At 37.5% G+C, this 16,273-nt stretch overlaps 1 protein-coding gene across 1 annotated transcript in view; it reads right to left on the bottom strand.

The window, feature by feature from the left end:
* EFCAB7 (EF-hand calcium binding domain 7) overlaps positions 1-16,273 on the bottom strand; it is a 1,599,470-nt gene that overhangs the window by 225,570 nt on the left and 1,357,627 nt on the right. The window contains exon 13 of the mRNA XM_044085554.1: positions 14,995-15,102. Coding sequence (XP_043941489.1) covers positions 14,995-15,102 — 108 coding nt within the window. The remainder of the gene's footprint in view (positions 1-14,994; positions 15,103-16,273) is intronic.

Raw genomic sequence — 16,273 nt, 5'->3', positions numbered from 1 at the left:
CTATTAGACGCAATAAGATTTGAAGCGTTAAATTGGTAAAGGAGTCTGGGCAAGGCATTCATTTTCACTATCGCAGCTTTGGATAATAGAGACAGATTCATGAGTTAGCATTTGTGGAGGTCATGTAATATTTTGGTCCATGTTCTAAGTACATTGTTTTGAAACATGGAAGCTTGATTGTGCTCAAAGTGTATGCCAAGATAACTAAGGTGGTAAGCTGTTTGAAAGGGAGAATCCGGAAAGTAGATAATTTTATGACGTGCAGGATTAATTGGAAAATGTGTGATTTCTTATGATTGATCTGATAACCTGAAGCCTTAGAGAATTTATTAATAGTGTTTATGATTTTACACGTCTGTGTTGGGATATTGAAAATATAAATTAAGGTCGTCAGTAAAAGCAGAAAAAATTATATTAGTATTTAGAACTTTGGGAATCGAGTGGTAAGTATTCTGAGCAATATATAGGAAAAAGGGTTCAATGAAAATATTAAAAAGAAAGGGGGATAATGGGCAGCCTTGTCTTGTTCCATTTGTAATCTTAATTGGGTTAGATATTCTTTTATTTACATATAGATAGGTGGAGGAATTTTTATATAGTAGTTTAATCATATCAGAGAAAGCCTTGGGTGTGCTAAAGTGAGATATGTTTAAGAACAGGAAGTCCCAATTTATTCTGTCAAATGCTTTGGAAGCATCTAATGTTAAAGCATAGATCGGGTTTTTGTCTTTTTTTTGTAAACTGCATTAGGGAATCAAGAGTTAGGGTGTTATCTCAAGTGTGCCTATGACTTATAAAACCTGCCTGGTCAGGGGAAATTAAAAAGGGCAAAACTTTTTTAAGTCTGTTGGCCAGAATAGAGGATAAGATCTTTATATCAACATTTATTATTAAGATGGGTCTGTAGTTATGGGGATCAGCTTTGTCTTGTTTGTTTTTTAAGATCAGGATTGTTTTCGATTTATTCCAGTGCAAGTCAGAAATTCCATTATTTATAATGACGTTGAACACCTTTAAAAGAATAGAATAAATTCTTAGATTAAAGACTCTAAAGAAATTGGTAGTGAACCCATCAGGGCCTGGGGATTTGCCTAATTTGAGGTTGGTAATAACATCTTGAATCTCTTGAAGCTCCAGTGGAGTGGATAACAAGGATCTTTGATTTTCATTCAGGGAGGGGAAGTTAATAGTATTCAGAAAGTTCACCATATGCAAGTTGGGAGTGTTGACTTCCTTCCTGCCATAAACATCTGAGTAAGGAGAATGAAACAACTGAATTATTTCTGAGTCAGATTTATACATTTTATTTTGGTACTGTAATATAGAGATTCTGGGAGAGCACTGATTATTTTTTTATTATTCTTGCTAGAGTCTTAGAAGGAATTTGCGCCCATTCAGAATAAGTTGCAATACGTTTTTGTTCTTGCAGAGAATAATTTTGTTGATGAAGTTCTAGTAAGTCTTTTTGAGTACTACTGATCAATTTGTCTAACCCAGGGTCTGAATTTAATCTCTGTTTCCTTTCTAAGGTGGAAAGGCTTACGATCAGATTAGTTTCCTTCTCTTTGTTAATCTTTTTATAGAAAGAGGCCTTGTTAATCAAGAATCCTCTCAATTTGGCTTTACAGACCACCCATTGAATATCTAGGGGAATTTGAGAGAGCTCCAGATTGGTGTCTAAGTCTGCTAAGATATCATTAGTTTCTTGGATTATGTCTTTGTTATGTAGTAAGTTGTTGTTTAAAGTCCAGTTGCTATAAAAGGGACTTGAAGGCATCTTTGATGTGAATATGATCTTGAGGGATATTCTTGCATGATCAGATAAAAACCTAGGTTCTGCATAGAAGTTTATCTTAAGATTTGCCAGGGATTCAGAAATTAAGAAGAATTCCAACCGCGACCAAGTATTGTAGCATTTTGAATAGTATGTGTAGATTTTTTCTTTAGTTAAGATATCGCTGAATGAGATAGGATTCATAAGGTTGAAGTCAGACATTAGCGCTCCTAGAGCTAATGAGGCTTGGAAATTGTACGAGGGACAATTACTGGTGCGATCTATGCCAGGATCTATGACAGCGTTCCAATCACCACCTAGTGTGAACTGGTAATTTTGGAATGTGCAAAGAATGTTATAAATCTCCATTATAAAGACTTGTTGTGAACATGGACCATACATATTTAGAAAGAGGACTGGTTTGGTAGAGTTAGGGAAATTAGATGTGAAATAGCACCATCTACCGTTTTTATCAGAGTTAAAATCATTGATTACCCCCTGTAATTATTTCTTAATTATAATGGCCACACCCTTTGAGTTGGAGCTATCACCCACAGCTATGATAGATCTTATCCATTTTCTATTAGTTTATTTCTCCCAATCTTCCTTGAGCAAATGCATTTCTTGCAAAAAAACAAATATTAGCCTGTGATTTACGCACCAGATGTAGTATCAGACTTTTCTTAGCTTTATTTTGTAGACCTCTTATATTCCATGAATCAATGGACCAAGCCATGTTCACTGACTAATAAAGATTAACAGGCTTGGGGCTTGATTGACCATTTTTCTCGGACATAGTACCAAAAACGCATAAGGGGAGGAGATGACATGTAAAATTGGGTAAACAAAGGAGACGGAGATCCACATCAATCTTCCATTATACTTACAGCAAAAAAAGGTAGCACAGAACTCCTTCAGATATAACCCGGTGCCTAACCATCCAAACCCTTTAAGTGAAGAAGTGCAATAACATTGGCAAGAGTGACATAGCTTTTTAACTAGCAATAGTAGCAGAACATGAGGAATAAACACTATTAATAACCTGAGAGAAACAAATGATAAAAACAACAGCACTATACATATGTACAAAAAATACTCATCCAAAAACTGATCGTCCTAGAACCCTACTTCAATGCAACCATGAGCATCCACTAAAAGCACGAGGTTAGGAGAAGTAAGGATAATTCTGGTAGTCTTATATTTATTATGAAGGGAATAGGTAACCTATAATGCTGGCTAAAGCTCATTAGATAATGTAAAGAGAGAGCCAACATATATAATTCCACAAGTATTTTAACTAGGAGAATAGAATATTATAGGAGAATAGTGATGACTGAATTTTAAGGAAGAAACTGTGAAACGAAACCCATTAATATTTATTTATGCATATAGCAACAAATAAACAACACTAGAGGTATGAATAATATAGAATTGTAATTATATTGAAAAAGAAAAAAAGTTAGAGAAGGAAAGAAGAGGCAGAAAAGAAAACAAAATAAGAACAATATGTGCTATTAAAGTAGTTGTATATAATAATCATAAGTAATATAAGTGGTATAATGCAGGATAAATCACTAGCAGGTAGATGAACTAACTCTACGAACTAGAGATTATTATGAAAATCAGTGCAGCAATATAATCACAAGCATAGACCACTGGGATAACAAGAAGGAATATTAAGTAAAGTAGCCTGCTTGCCACCTCACAGCAAGAGGTTCTCTGGTTCGATCCTTAGTTGGGGTGCCTTCTGTGCGGAGTCTGCATGTCCTCCCTGTGGTCGCGTAGGTTTCCTCCGGGTGCTCCGGTTTCCTCCCACATCCCAAAGACATGCTGTAGGTGGATTGGACACTCTAAATTGGCCCTAGGCGTGAGTGCATGCATGTGTGCGCCTTCTGTGGAAGGTTGGGCACCGGGCTGGCAACTCGACACCGTGAAACTCCACTGCCAATCAAGAGCAGACAGATGATCCGCTGTGGCAACCCCTAACCAGGAAAAACCGAAAGAAGGAGAAGCCTGCATTGGTCAAACTCCATAGGAGACCAAGACCATAATATGTACAGGATTAGCCTATATACAATGTCATCATAAAACAATAGTTAGGTCAAACATTAACATGACCTAATGTCACTGTGGTAGGAATGTATAGTGCCTGCACTAGTAAATCTCAGTAAGGAAAAATCTCATTCTGAGCTTAAAAGTGCTGACTCAGTATAGAATCACGGAGTCTGCATAGGCATATGACAATCTGCCGAGAGTAAGATCAACAACAGCACTCAAAAACCGGAAGTGCCCTCTAAAATTTCTTATAAGCATTCATGTTTGTATAAATGCTGCATAGTAATTGCTTAAAACTGTAAAGCAGCTAGCAAAAGTCAGGATAAAAACCAGCATAATGTTGACCTTTATACCTGAAAAAATGATATAAGTGACATTGTTAACACAAGTGTCAACAGTTCAATATGTATCTGACAAAATAATGTTAGATTTAAGTCAAGGTACTTTTTCTCGTATATAAACTTTCCTCCAAGACTCAGCTTTTGTAATCTAATCTTTAGAACTAGTGTAGGGAAGGCATATACACCAAACTACATTGAATCAGACATAAAGAGCTACTGTGAGTCTAGTCTCAACAGTCAAGATAATGTGCCAGGCTTGCGTTGTCAGTTTTTGTTTTGAGACCTAGTAACAATTGGAACAGGATAGTTATACCATGTCACTGAGGCTCATATGAACAAAAATGAGTTATTATTCGTTGTCTGGAGTAGATGAAGTGCTAACAATCATCAGGGATTTTGGCGAGATGGAGAGGTTGCTGTCCAGTATAAAAAGCAGAAAGAGTGAACCACCATTATATGGGGAACTTGCAACTTGAAATGTTATATGCTCGTTGGAGAAGGACTGGAGCTTTACAAGTAAATGCACTCAATAAAAATGTAGCGCAACTTGACGGTGGCACATACAGTCAATCAATATGTCGAGTTCCTACCTGATGAGCATCTGAAGCCTCTCAATCGATAAGACCTCTTAAAGAATAAGTCATCCAAAACGCTTGACAACTCTCAAGAGGCTCCCCAAGTTAGAAAGTTGGTAAAACCAGGCTAGAGAGCTCAAGGCGGAGTCACAGAACTAGCTCGTATAGCTTTTGACGCTATTAGCAGAGTTGAAGCTTCTGTGTGTAAGCAACTGAAGTCGTGAGGCAAATGAGACCCCCTAGGCAACAAATCAAAGCCAAAGTGGGGTCCTGTCATTTGTGCATGGCACGGTGTGCTCTCTACACTGTTATGTCAGTAGTGCAGCCATCCGAGCGCAGGAGCAACTCAAAAATCTGTTTTGTTATACTTAGTAAGACATGGTTTTCGTAAATCTCAGGGAGCCCTCTGATTAAAATGTTGTTGCGTCGACTTTTTGCCTCAAGGTCCGTTAGTTTTAATTGAAGATCAGTTAGAGATGTCTTTTTGGTGTGAAGCTCTTCAGATAGAGTCTGAATTATAGATTCATTTGACTTGGTTTTATGTTCGAGGGTGTCCACTCTGTCAGCGATTTGGTTGATAGTATTTCCAAACTTGGCAAGATGTTCAGAAAAACCTTGTATGGCAAGTTGAATGGGTTGGAACGCCTGTTTAAGTTTATCCATGTGAAAATTGGATTCAGTTTTGGCTTTAGCACTGGATTTAATGGGATCTGATGTCTGCTTATTAATTTTCTGTCTTTTGGAGACTACCTCTTTTTCTGGAGAGAAGATTGCTGATAACTTTGCTTTTGTAGTTTGTGTCTCCATAGTGTCTATTTCATTTGCCATGCTTATCTGATTCACCTTTGAATAATGGGTGTGCAGAGGATGATTTTAGGCCCTTCGGATACACGTGGCTGGAGCACCAGCCCAGACTGCAGGATAAATAAGATGATTTTGATCCTGATAGGCTAAATAGACCACAGATCCAGAAAGTTGAAGATGAAGTAGCTTTTCCTTTTCTTTAGATCATAGTTACTGACACTTAAAAGAGGGAATTTTCCTAAGTAGCTAGGTAGTAGGTAGTTAGCTCAGTGCAGAGGGTGCACACTAGACGACCACCATCTTGGAATCCCCCAGCATCCAGTCTAAGTTGCCAGAGGAGTTCCTTGCATTCTGCTCTGTTTTCCCAGGCACCACCTCTGGCATCTTGTGGAACTGTTTCTAAAATACCAAAGACAAATGTTTTGAAACGTACACTTGTTACAGTATGTCTAAATAAAGCATTCTTCTGTTTAGCTTTTCTTACATCATACAAGTGTTCATAAATCCTTGTCGCAAGCTTCCTCTCAGTCTACCCCACATAAAAAGAAGAACACTGGTTGCAGACAGCCAAGTATACTAATCCAACTGAATTACAGTCACCTTTCCTAAATGCAATGGTTGTTCGCCCAACAATGTTCAAGGTAACCTCTTTAGTGTCAACTATATGTTGACTGTTACACCTCCCACATTTAACAGTATCTGTCTTAAAGGTTTGTTTACGTGAATTTTATTGAGTTGTTGGTCTTTATTCAGTCGCAAGTCATACACACTGCTTTGTGGTTTCTAATTAAGTGATATTGGCTCTTTTAATTGTTAGAAAAGTTTACATGCACTGAAAGTACTCAGTAAGAGTCATAAATGTTAACAATTTGTGTGGTACACTGGAAGATCTTATATATTTTTTTAGTTTTTAGCTGAGATAAGAACTTATCTAGTCTCCTAGATATGGTTTTGGAATCCTTTCTCTTTTCTTATATCACTATTTATGTTACCTGTGCAATCTCCAGTAATGCATTAAAATAATAAATAAATGCTATAAACAATATTATTACTGTGTTAAAAATTATCTAGATATGTGTCTATATTTTGTTTTCTCTCTGACTACAAATGTGTGCATGGTAACTTAATCCAAACCTGAAAAACTTCAATTTTACATCCATAAACACTATTTTTATGTTAGACTAAATCATAAAATATTCATAATCATAACTGTAATACTGTAGTGATTATCTCAGTATGTGTATATATATATATATATATATATATATACCAACTTCAAGATCACACAACATTGGAGAAACGGAAAATACCATTTTTGATATTTTGAGTTTTAGATGTTTTAATTTTCAGTTTTTTGATCTTCTGAACGGTATCCCTCTGTATACCCCTTTTTAGGATTAACACAATAAAGAACAAGTTGAAAAATAGTAACCAATATGAGGCTTAACTGTACAAAAGGATGTATGTTTTAAGCATGAAATAGAATCTTTACCAAGCTCCAAGATTCTCTCGAGCTGAACATTTCTTTCATGTGGTACACCCAAAGATAAGACGTAATGGTAGAGAAGGACGAGACAGCACACCTAGTCTTCTCATTATTTAATAAATGAACAGACAACACATACATCACAGCTTTATTTAATGAAAATACAGTAGACAGTATTTACCTAAAAGCTTATCTCCTTCTCTTGTGTCCTTGAAGGGACCACAGTGCTTCTCCCATGCATTCTTAAATTTATTTTTGAGACTTCTGCTTCTACAGGAAGATTATTCAAATCAATTTGTAATTCCATTGACCACCAATTTTGTATCCTCAAATGATATCCTCATTTTTCATGCATTTTTGTATTAAATGGCACACACCTGAACTTTAAAGACTCTCTGAGAAAACTTTAGACTTTCTACCAATGTCTCTACCATCCTGCTTGCTATATGCATCTCTAGTTATACTGCTGTTTCCTACACTTCAAATGACTGAGGGTCAGGAATATTTTCTTGACTCTCAGGAAAATGTGAATATGTAAAAATATTGCAATAAGTAATGTGAACACCCAAGGACTTCATTGCTTCTAATTTCTCCATTCTTTTACAAGATGATTAGAGTCCTACGATAATGATTTTGCCAAGTGGAAACAACTGTAACATTGGTGTCAGAAGTGCTCAGTTCCATCTTCAGCTAAAGATGACTCAACCTTAGATTACCAGGTGGATCTGTTTGCTATAACAGCATCTGTGCCAACCAATAAAATACATTTGTATCAGTGCATACTTACTTTGCAAGTTAGTATACACTGTATTCTGCAAAGCACCTGCTATCTAGATGTAAACATGTTTTGTCACATCTCAGTTCCCTACAAAAGAAACTGAAACAATACATTTATTGTGTGTAGTTACATTAAGGTCTCATTCAGATCATTTATTTACTACTGATATGATGCTTTTAACTTAGAAAACAATTTTCTTGGTGTTTAGCTGTTCTGCAAGGTGATAAGCCATACTGCAAGGCTTAGTGCAGACAGACTCTACTTTTCCTTTTAGAATAAGACTGGCACTAGGATAAACCAATACTTCTAGTATTTAGAGATTTCAGACACCTACATGGATTGGCCAGTATCCTTCCTTTAAAAAAAAAAACACAGTACAATGAAAAATGCATTCATTGGATGTCAAAACAGGCCTGACTTACTATGCACAAAGACTGGGACAAAGAAGCTTCATTCAGATTAGTTTTTATCTATTATTATTCTTGTTTTTTTTTTCATATAAACCTGACTGCTCAGTGTATCAAACCTTGCTGCCATATAGCAAGCACACCTTTGCTAGCAGGCACTAGGGCTTATTAGAATATGGACACAACACCATTTTTGTTGCTTCAAGCTATAGTCCTGATGATGGAATCTGTGTGTCTGTCAGTTGGAAAGTCATTCACTCTTTTCTGAAAACCTATTTTGGACACATCAAAAAGTTCAGATGCCACTATTTATTTACACCAGAGTCCTCAGAAGTTTCTCCATCCAATTAAATACTACTTCTGTCCCTCTTTCTGATATTCAGAATACCATTAAAAATCCAAGTCACTAGCCTATTCAGTGACATACACATAGAGCATCCATCATGTTTTCAGTGATCTGGGTTTGACCCAGATGGTGAAGGACAGTGAAAGGGGGATGAACAGTTGAAAATTCTTTAAGGAAGCTTGGGACTACTACTGGAAAAGGTAATATCTGTGTAAATGACTTTAATTCTGTGCATCCTTGGAACATGGAAGAATTAGGAACCATGTGTGAGCTTATTCTGAATTGTGGAAAACAATTTGATACTTCAAAATATAAGGAGCTCTTATAGTGCATGAAGTATGTAAGCAATGATTTATTGCCATTATGACAAATATCACTTAATGTCTGCAGAGAAATTGTTTAAAAATATTTGTTTTGGAAAGATTCACCATCACAACAGAATCATACTTAGCTTAAAATAATTAGGTAAGTATAATTGCATCTAAACATTATTATGATGCCCTAGCCATACTTAAAACTATTGATAATTGTTATTTATTTATTTACTTTTGTCTGGAAGTTCTGATTGGGTGATGAGAGCCCTTTTGAATCTTAATAGAATAGTATGACAACACAATACAGATTAATAAAATAGGACAACATTAATACATATCTACTGAATATCTATTACAAGGGATGCAAGACACTACAGTAATGCAGATTAAGACAACAAAATGTAAACTTGAAGGGAAAAAACATACCCATTTCCATGTTTTTGCTAGTAAAGATTTGAACAAAGGAGAGTGAGTATTCATGTTAGTTAAAAAGAAGGGTATGAACAAGAAGTTGTAAGGTAAATAAGAAGTAGTTCAGCGTGGTATATTTCAAAGAGATTAACATCACTGATGACAGATACACCAAGAACAGAACTGAAATCAACCAACAACGTGATAACAAGAAAAAAATTCAGTGCCAGCTTGAAATCCAATAGAGACTTTTAATAAAACAGCCGTTAAGAACAAAACAAAACACTATGTTAAGCGCTTTCGTCTTAAAACCAAAATGACATCATCAGAACAGTGTGGGTAAAGACTAAGAATGCTTAAATACCCCCTTATAAGTCTCTGCCCACTCAAGTAATGCAGTAGTAATTGAATTCATTTCTAAAAGGCCCAAGTTATAATTCAAGCTCTAGAAAACCTTACTGGAAATGCAAAGTCCAGCAAATATAAAATACTGATGTAACAAGTGATAAAAAACAAATGGAAAAACAAGTAGAAAAACATTGTGTTGAACACAATCAAACAAATCCACATCCTTCTTTTAAGTTCACTTGTAATGGATATGTTGTCATTTAACCCTGGGAAGGCTGTGGCATCAAGCCTGAGTTGCCAAAGCATATGTCAATATAGTATAAAGTTTTTCCTGTCTCCCGAATAAACACCAGACCAAACCTGTTACAGAACTAGGAACTGGAATTTTTTTAAAACCACTACACTGAGTTGCATGACATGCCAGGGTGCTTTGTTATCAGATTTTTGCAGACTATACAGATGTTGGTGTATTCTCTTATTTAATGCATTGTTCATCTTACCTATATAGAATGCATGACATTGTGTACAGTGTGCCATGTAAACCACCCGTTCAGAACCACAACTCACTGATGATAGATAAAGAATAGTTATGGATGTTGAGGAAGGGATAACTAATTTATTTATTTATTTATTTAAATTTGTTGACCGGGAGTGTCCGACTGGATGTAGGTCCATTTTCAGCGGAGGCCCGGGGAGAAAAGCTCCACAGTTAAAATAAACAGACAGTACTTACATTGGATTACATAGTGATTAACAATTTACATAGCAATTACTTACAACATATTTACAGATGAAGAACATAGTACATCAGTAGACAACTAGAATCTTTATCTGTGAAGTGCATACCAGACATTAACAAATGTTACAAGAAGAAGAAGTTCGTGCTGTATAATAAGTACTGGCTTATGAGCATCTGAGCTTGCTATAATCAAGATAGTTAGTGGAGTGGAAAGAAAGGTAGTGGTTGGATGGGGTGGATGATATTAAGAGTGGGAGTTGCAAGGGCATAGCCAGCATGTTTTTAGTTGTGCTTTTAGTAAAGTTTTGAAGTGGGTGCATGATGGTATGGAGGTAATTGTGAGTGGGAGTGAGTGCCATAATTTGGCTATGGCGCAAGAGAATAGTGCTTCACCAGCAGAGTTATTGGCTTTAATGATCTGCAAGTGATTTTTGCTGCTGGATCTTAGTGGTCTAGTGGTGTGATAGGGTTGGAGTAGATTCTGGAGGGATGGGATATTTAGTGGATGGTTTACTAGTTTGTGGGCGAGTGAGAGTTGATACCATTGAAGGAGGTGAGGGAGTTCAAGCCAGCCCAGTTCAGCAAGTGAGAGAGAGTGGTGACTATGGTAGGATGCCCCTGTGGCGAATTTGGCGATTTTGTTGTAGCAGGTCTCTAGCTTGTTTAGATCACATTGCCTTAGGTTGGTATATACTGGAGAGGCATAAAGTATGGTGGAGATAAGGTGGGAATTTGCTATTGAAATCTTTGCTGCTTTGGTGAGAAATTGCTTATTTCTGTATAACGCTCCTAGTTTTTTGTGGACTTTTTTTATAGTCATGGATATGTGAATGTCAAATTTTAGTTTATTGTCTATTTCCACTCATAGTAATTTGGTATGTTCAGTTGGGTATATAGTGGTGTTGTCTTTTGCCGTGATGTTAAAGTGAGAGTTGTTTTGAGTATGTTTGGTGGGTTGGAAGATGAGTAGTTTAGTTTTGTTTGGGATGAGTATTAATCGGGCATCGGATAACCATGTTTCAACACAGGAAAAGGCTTCCTGTGTGACTTTTTGCAGTTTTGGTAGGGACTGGGCTGAGCAGATGATGGTCGAGTCATCTGTGTATTGTATGAGTGTGCCATGTTTGGTGGCACAGGCTAGATTATTGGTGTAAACCGAGAAGAGTAGGGGTCCAAGGATGGATCCTTGGGGAACCCCTATGGAGACAGGTAGTTGGGGAGATATACCATTCTGCCATACAACGGATTGTTGGCGGTCAGACAGGTAACTCTGAAACCAGTTGGTGACCGATTGTGAGAAGGATAGGTTATTGAGGACAGAGATAAGTTGTTTGTGTGGGACCATGTCAAATGCTTTAGATAGGTCTAGGAAAGTAGCAGAGGAGAGATAGCCATTGTTTTTATGCTGAAGGATAGTGTTAGTAAAGGAGAGTAAGGCAGTGGTGGTGCTATGGTTTGGTTGGAAACCATGTTGAGTACTGGAAAGGAGGTTGTTAGTAAGGAGGTAGTCTGAGACCTGAGAGCGTATGCATCTCTCTAGTATTTTGGAGAGTGGAGAGAGAATAGCTATGGGGCGGTAATTGGTTAGTTCTGTGGAGGAGCCGCCTTTGTGGAGGGGAATTATATGTGATACTTTCCACAGTGTGGGAACGTAACTTTCTGACAGAGATCGGTTAATCAAGATGGATACTGGGTAGGCCAGAGCATCAGCTGCGATTTGTAGGTATTAACTTGGGAGGCTGTCTGCTGCTAATTTGGTGGGTTTAAGTTTAGTTAAGAGTTTTTTTTTATGTTGGAGGTAGGTACAGGAGAAAAAGAGAAGGCAGTGGGGAGATTACTAGTTGAAGGTGTGGGTTGGAGGGGAGGGGGGGTTGTGTTGTTTAGCTAGTGATAGTATGGTTTGGGTGAAGTGTGTGTTGAATGAAGAAGCAATATTTTCTGAGGAGTGAGGGATGTTAGGAGGGGGGGTACTGACTTTACCTGGGTGGAGGATGGAGTTTATGGAGGACCAGAATTGTTTGGGCCTGTGTTGTGAGGAGTCTAGGGCAGACTGGTAGTATTGGGATTTGTCCTGTTTTATCAGCTTTTTGACTCTATTGCGTAGTTCTAGGAATTTCTGTCTAGCTGAGGGGGTTTTGGTTTTGTGCCAGTGTTCCCAGGCTTTATCCCTGTTTTTCATTTCTGACTTAGTGGTTTTCTGTAGCCATAGGGAGGGTTGTGCTTTGGTTCTGGAGAATCTTATGGGGGCATGGTAATTAAGGATGTTCAGGAAGGTAGTATTAAAAAATTCAATTACATCATCTAGACTGAGGTACTTTAGAGGATGCCAGTTACATTCTTTGAGGATGAGATGAATGTGAGTGGGTTAAAGTTTAGTTTTTTACGTATTTGACGGTGGATGACAGGTTTAGCTTGGTATAGGTATTTTTTGAGTAGGAATGTTGGGGAGTGATCACTGAGGCTATCTGGTAAGCAGCCTGTTATATATGACTGGGGGGCTCTTACTGACTAGTATCCAATCCAGGGTAGTATGCTTGGTGGAGTTTTTATTTATCCTGGTTGGTGACTGGACTAGTTGAGTGAAGCCATGAAGGTGTACATGATGGGTTGGATTGTTGCCAGAACAGGATTGCCAATCAATATTGAAATCACCTAAGACGATAGTTTCTTGGGGGAGATGGTGGGTAGACCAGCTGAGGAGGTTTTCTAGGGGAGGGATGTTTTGGCCAGGTGGGAAGTAGCATCCAATTATGTTGATGGTTTTGTTTTGGTTAATTTTGAGGTTGATATATATTATTTCTTCATTGCCTATTTGTGGAGCTGATGATTTTAAGATCTGGATGTTTAGATGCTGTTTAAATATTATAGCTACACCACCTCCTTTTTGTTTAGCCAGTCTACTCTTAGTATGCCGTAACCTGTAGGGAGTATTTGCTCACTGGTAATGTGAGGTTTTAGCCAGGTTTCTGTCAGGATGACTATATCTGGGGAGTACACGTCTATGGTGGCATGGAGTTCATGGACTTTGTTGGATATACTTCTAATATTTAGGCATAGTAGAAGGAAGTCACTTGGCTTTCTATTGGCTGTAATATGGGAGAAGTTGAGGTTTCTAGTCGGATTATGAAGATTGGGGTTGGAGATGGTAGGGCCAGGGTTGGGGTGGATGTCTCCACTTTGGGCTAGTTTTGATAAGCATGAGATTATTAGTTTTCTCAGTTTTTGAATGTGTTTGATTATAAGGGAAACTTTATGATTGTGCTCTGTGGATAATAGGTATGGTGGGAGCGTTACTATGTTAAGTTGTAGGGATGCTTTATGTTTGAGTAATATAGTTGGTAGAATATGTGGGGGGTGCATAGGGATGGTTCTTGAGCTGGTGGGAGGGGAGCTGAGTGTGGGTGAGACATGAATGATGGTGTGAGTAATAGTACAGTGGTAGTGGTTGAGTGGGGGAATGATGGAGCTTTGGTAGGATGTAAGATATGCAAAGAGAGTGCATGCAGTGAGCATAGGAAAGGTATGCTTGTACATGTTAGTTGAGGAGATGTGATAGTAGTGGGAAGATGGAGGAGGTAGTGTTGGGTTAGTGCTGTGGTTGGCTATTAGAAAGATGGGAGGGGTTTGAGTGCAACAAAGGTGGGACCACCGGGGGCGGGAGGGAATAGGGGGCAGGGTGATGACCAAAGCGGGTACAGACCCTGTTAGTTGCTCGTATGAGGGGCTGGAAACAATCACAAAGCGAAGACAAGTATGTGTTAAGAAACAATCACAATTGACCAAGGACTGCTCTGAAACTAAGTCATTTCTTAATTTCTCAGGTGGAAAAACAGGATAACCTTGTATCAGTAGGCTACTGTGGCCATAGTTTAAATTTACAAACACACAGTATTGATCAGTTATGGATACTATTTGCTAACAGAAGGGAATAAGAGAAAGTGGAAGATGTGTGTGTGTGTGTGTGTGTGTGTGTGGTGGTGGGGGGGGCTGATTACTACCAAATCAGAGTGCTCTCCAGGGGAAAATGAATATTGGCTCAAACAGGTAGACACATACTCAAAGTTAACTGTAGCTGTTTGCAGACAGTTCAGACCCGGACTGCTAACTAATGTTAACTAATGTTAAAAAGAAAAAAGAAATAATTAGGGTAGGGGTAGATGATGAAACAGTATTAATCTGTGATCATTTATTGTAATTAGTATAAACTATTCTGTGGATAATGGTAGAGAGTTTAGGAAACAATTAATAATCTACACAAACCGCTTATACACTGTGGCTCCAAAGTTAAGAAATGAAACTTTTCATTGAGTTTGCCTTTCTTTAACTTGTATACATTCACTACTAGTGTTCTAATGACTAAACTGATGATTCAGATCCACATTGTGGGAAGGACTGAACGCCTAGATCACTGTGCGAGAAACAAACGTGTTTAAATTGGTTACTAATGCAAATGAAATTTTCATTTTTTTAATATATCAGTATCAGCCTATCAGTATACACTGAAACATCTGCCAAATCTTCAAATATACAATTAAAAAAAACTAAATGCATAAATATATGAAAAACATTAAAATTTACTTCTGAAAATGTAATAAAACATAAAAATATAATATTACCATTTCTGATTTAGGTGCCACTTCAACAGCAAAGCTGTTCAAACCCCTACTGTTAATACAGTTTTTGCTTTGCTCCATGTTGACATGAACAGTCACTTCTGTACTACCCTGTAAAAAAAACGAAATACATTTAGATATGTCTGTACCAATTCTTTGAGGTGCTGAGAGACTTGCACATGACTTTCATTTCCAACCTTTAATACATTCAGTTCCGTTATTAACTATGAAGTTAAAAAAACACTATGATGGAGGAAATCTGCTGATGTTGGTTAGCAGCATATCATGAAAAAATGTGATTCTTCTGCAGAGATTTACTGATTTAATTTGCTGTTTCAACTTTAACATTTAGGCAACTATTAACAAGATAATAAAAAAAATCTGTGTGTGTGTGTCAACCCACACTGAACACTTTCTAATGTATTACCATTAAAAGTGGCCTTAGAGATCTCTGTTAAGTTTTGGAAAGGTATTCTCTACACTCAGCAATAAAAGAACTGGACTATGTACAGGAACAGACTATGCCACTTTCCTAATTTACATGTTTTATGTAGAGCACAAGTTCCGCTGAGCATTCTCAATATAAAGATACGAGTTACATGGCAAGATTAAAAAAAAAAACAATATAAGCCCACCGCTGAAACAGTGTATCTTAGAAAGAATTCCGTCTGTGCCTGCAAGTAGTGTATTGTAATCAGTGTACTACTCTAGTAAACAAACATTAATAAACATAAAAATAAAGGACCATACAATATTCTGAATACTGTACATGACTACTCAAGACAAGTACCAAACTACATATTTTTCTGCAAGTCTCATACCATCAGGAAAGGAAGGCAGTTGTATGCATTTCTGTTTTTGCAGTGCTTAGCATCCATGGTGGCAATATTTTTCTTATAAACTTGTAAAGCAAAGTGAAGTGACTGTTCTCTACATGCAGCAAAACAAACAGAGTAGGGTACGTGATGCACTTTTTGTAGCTGTGCCCCTTTTAATGGCCAGCATCCATGCACCCCTAGGGACATCTGACTGCTGAAAAAGTAAAATCTGGGGCTAATGTCCAACAGCTAGTTATTTCAGTTTGTATAAAGAATTTCTTGCAGTAATGGTCCCTATGATGAAAATCTCCCCCTTGCTTTTGAGAAAATTAGTTGTTTTAAATGTAAATGGTTTGTGAGCAAAGAAGCTAACATAAGCAGTTAGGCAAAGTATGACTGTATGGGTCATCTCATTACTGTAACACTAGTTCTGGCCAATTTTGCCTTGGGCAAAACTATCCATA

The sequence above is a fragment of the Protopterus annectens genome, chromosome 10.part0 (genome assembly GCF_019279795.1).
Source record: "Protopterus annectens isolate FY-2018-M chromosome 10.part0, PAN1.0, whole genome shotgun sequence".
In the NCBI taxonomy this organism is placed as follows: Eukaryota; Metazoa; Chordata; order Ceratodontiformes; family Protopteridae; genus Protopterus; species Protopterus annectens.
The sequence above is the reverse complement of the archived record's forward strand: the minus strand, read 5'-3'. Positions and strand labels throughout refer to the sequence as shown.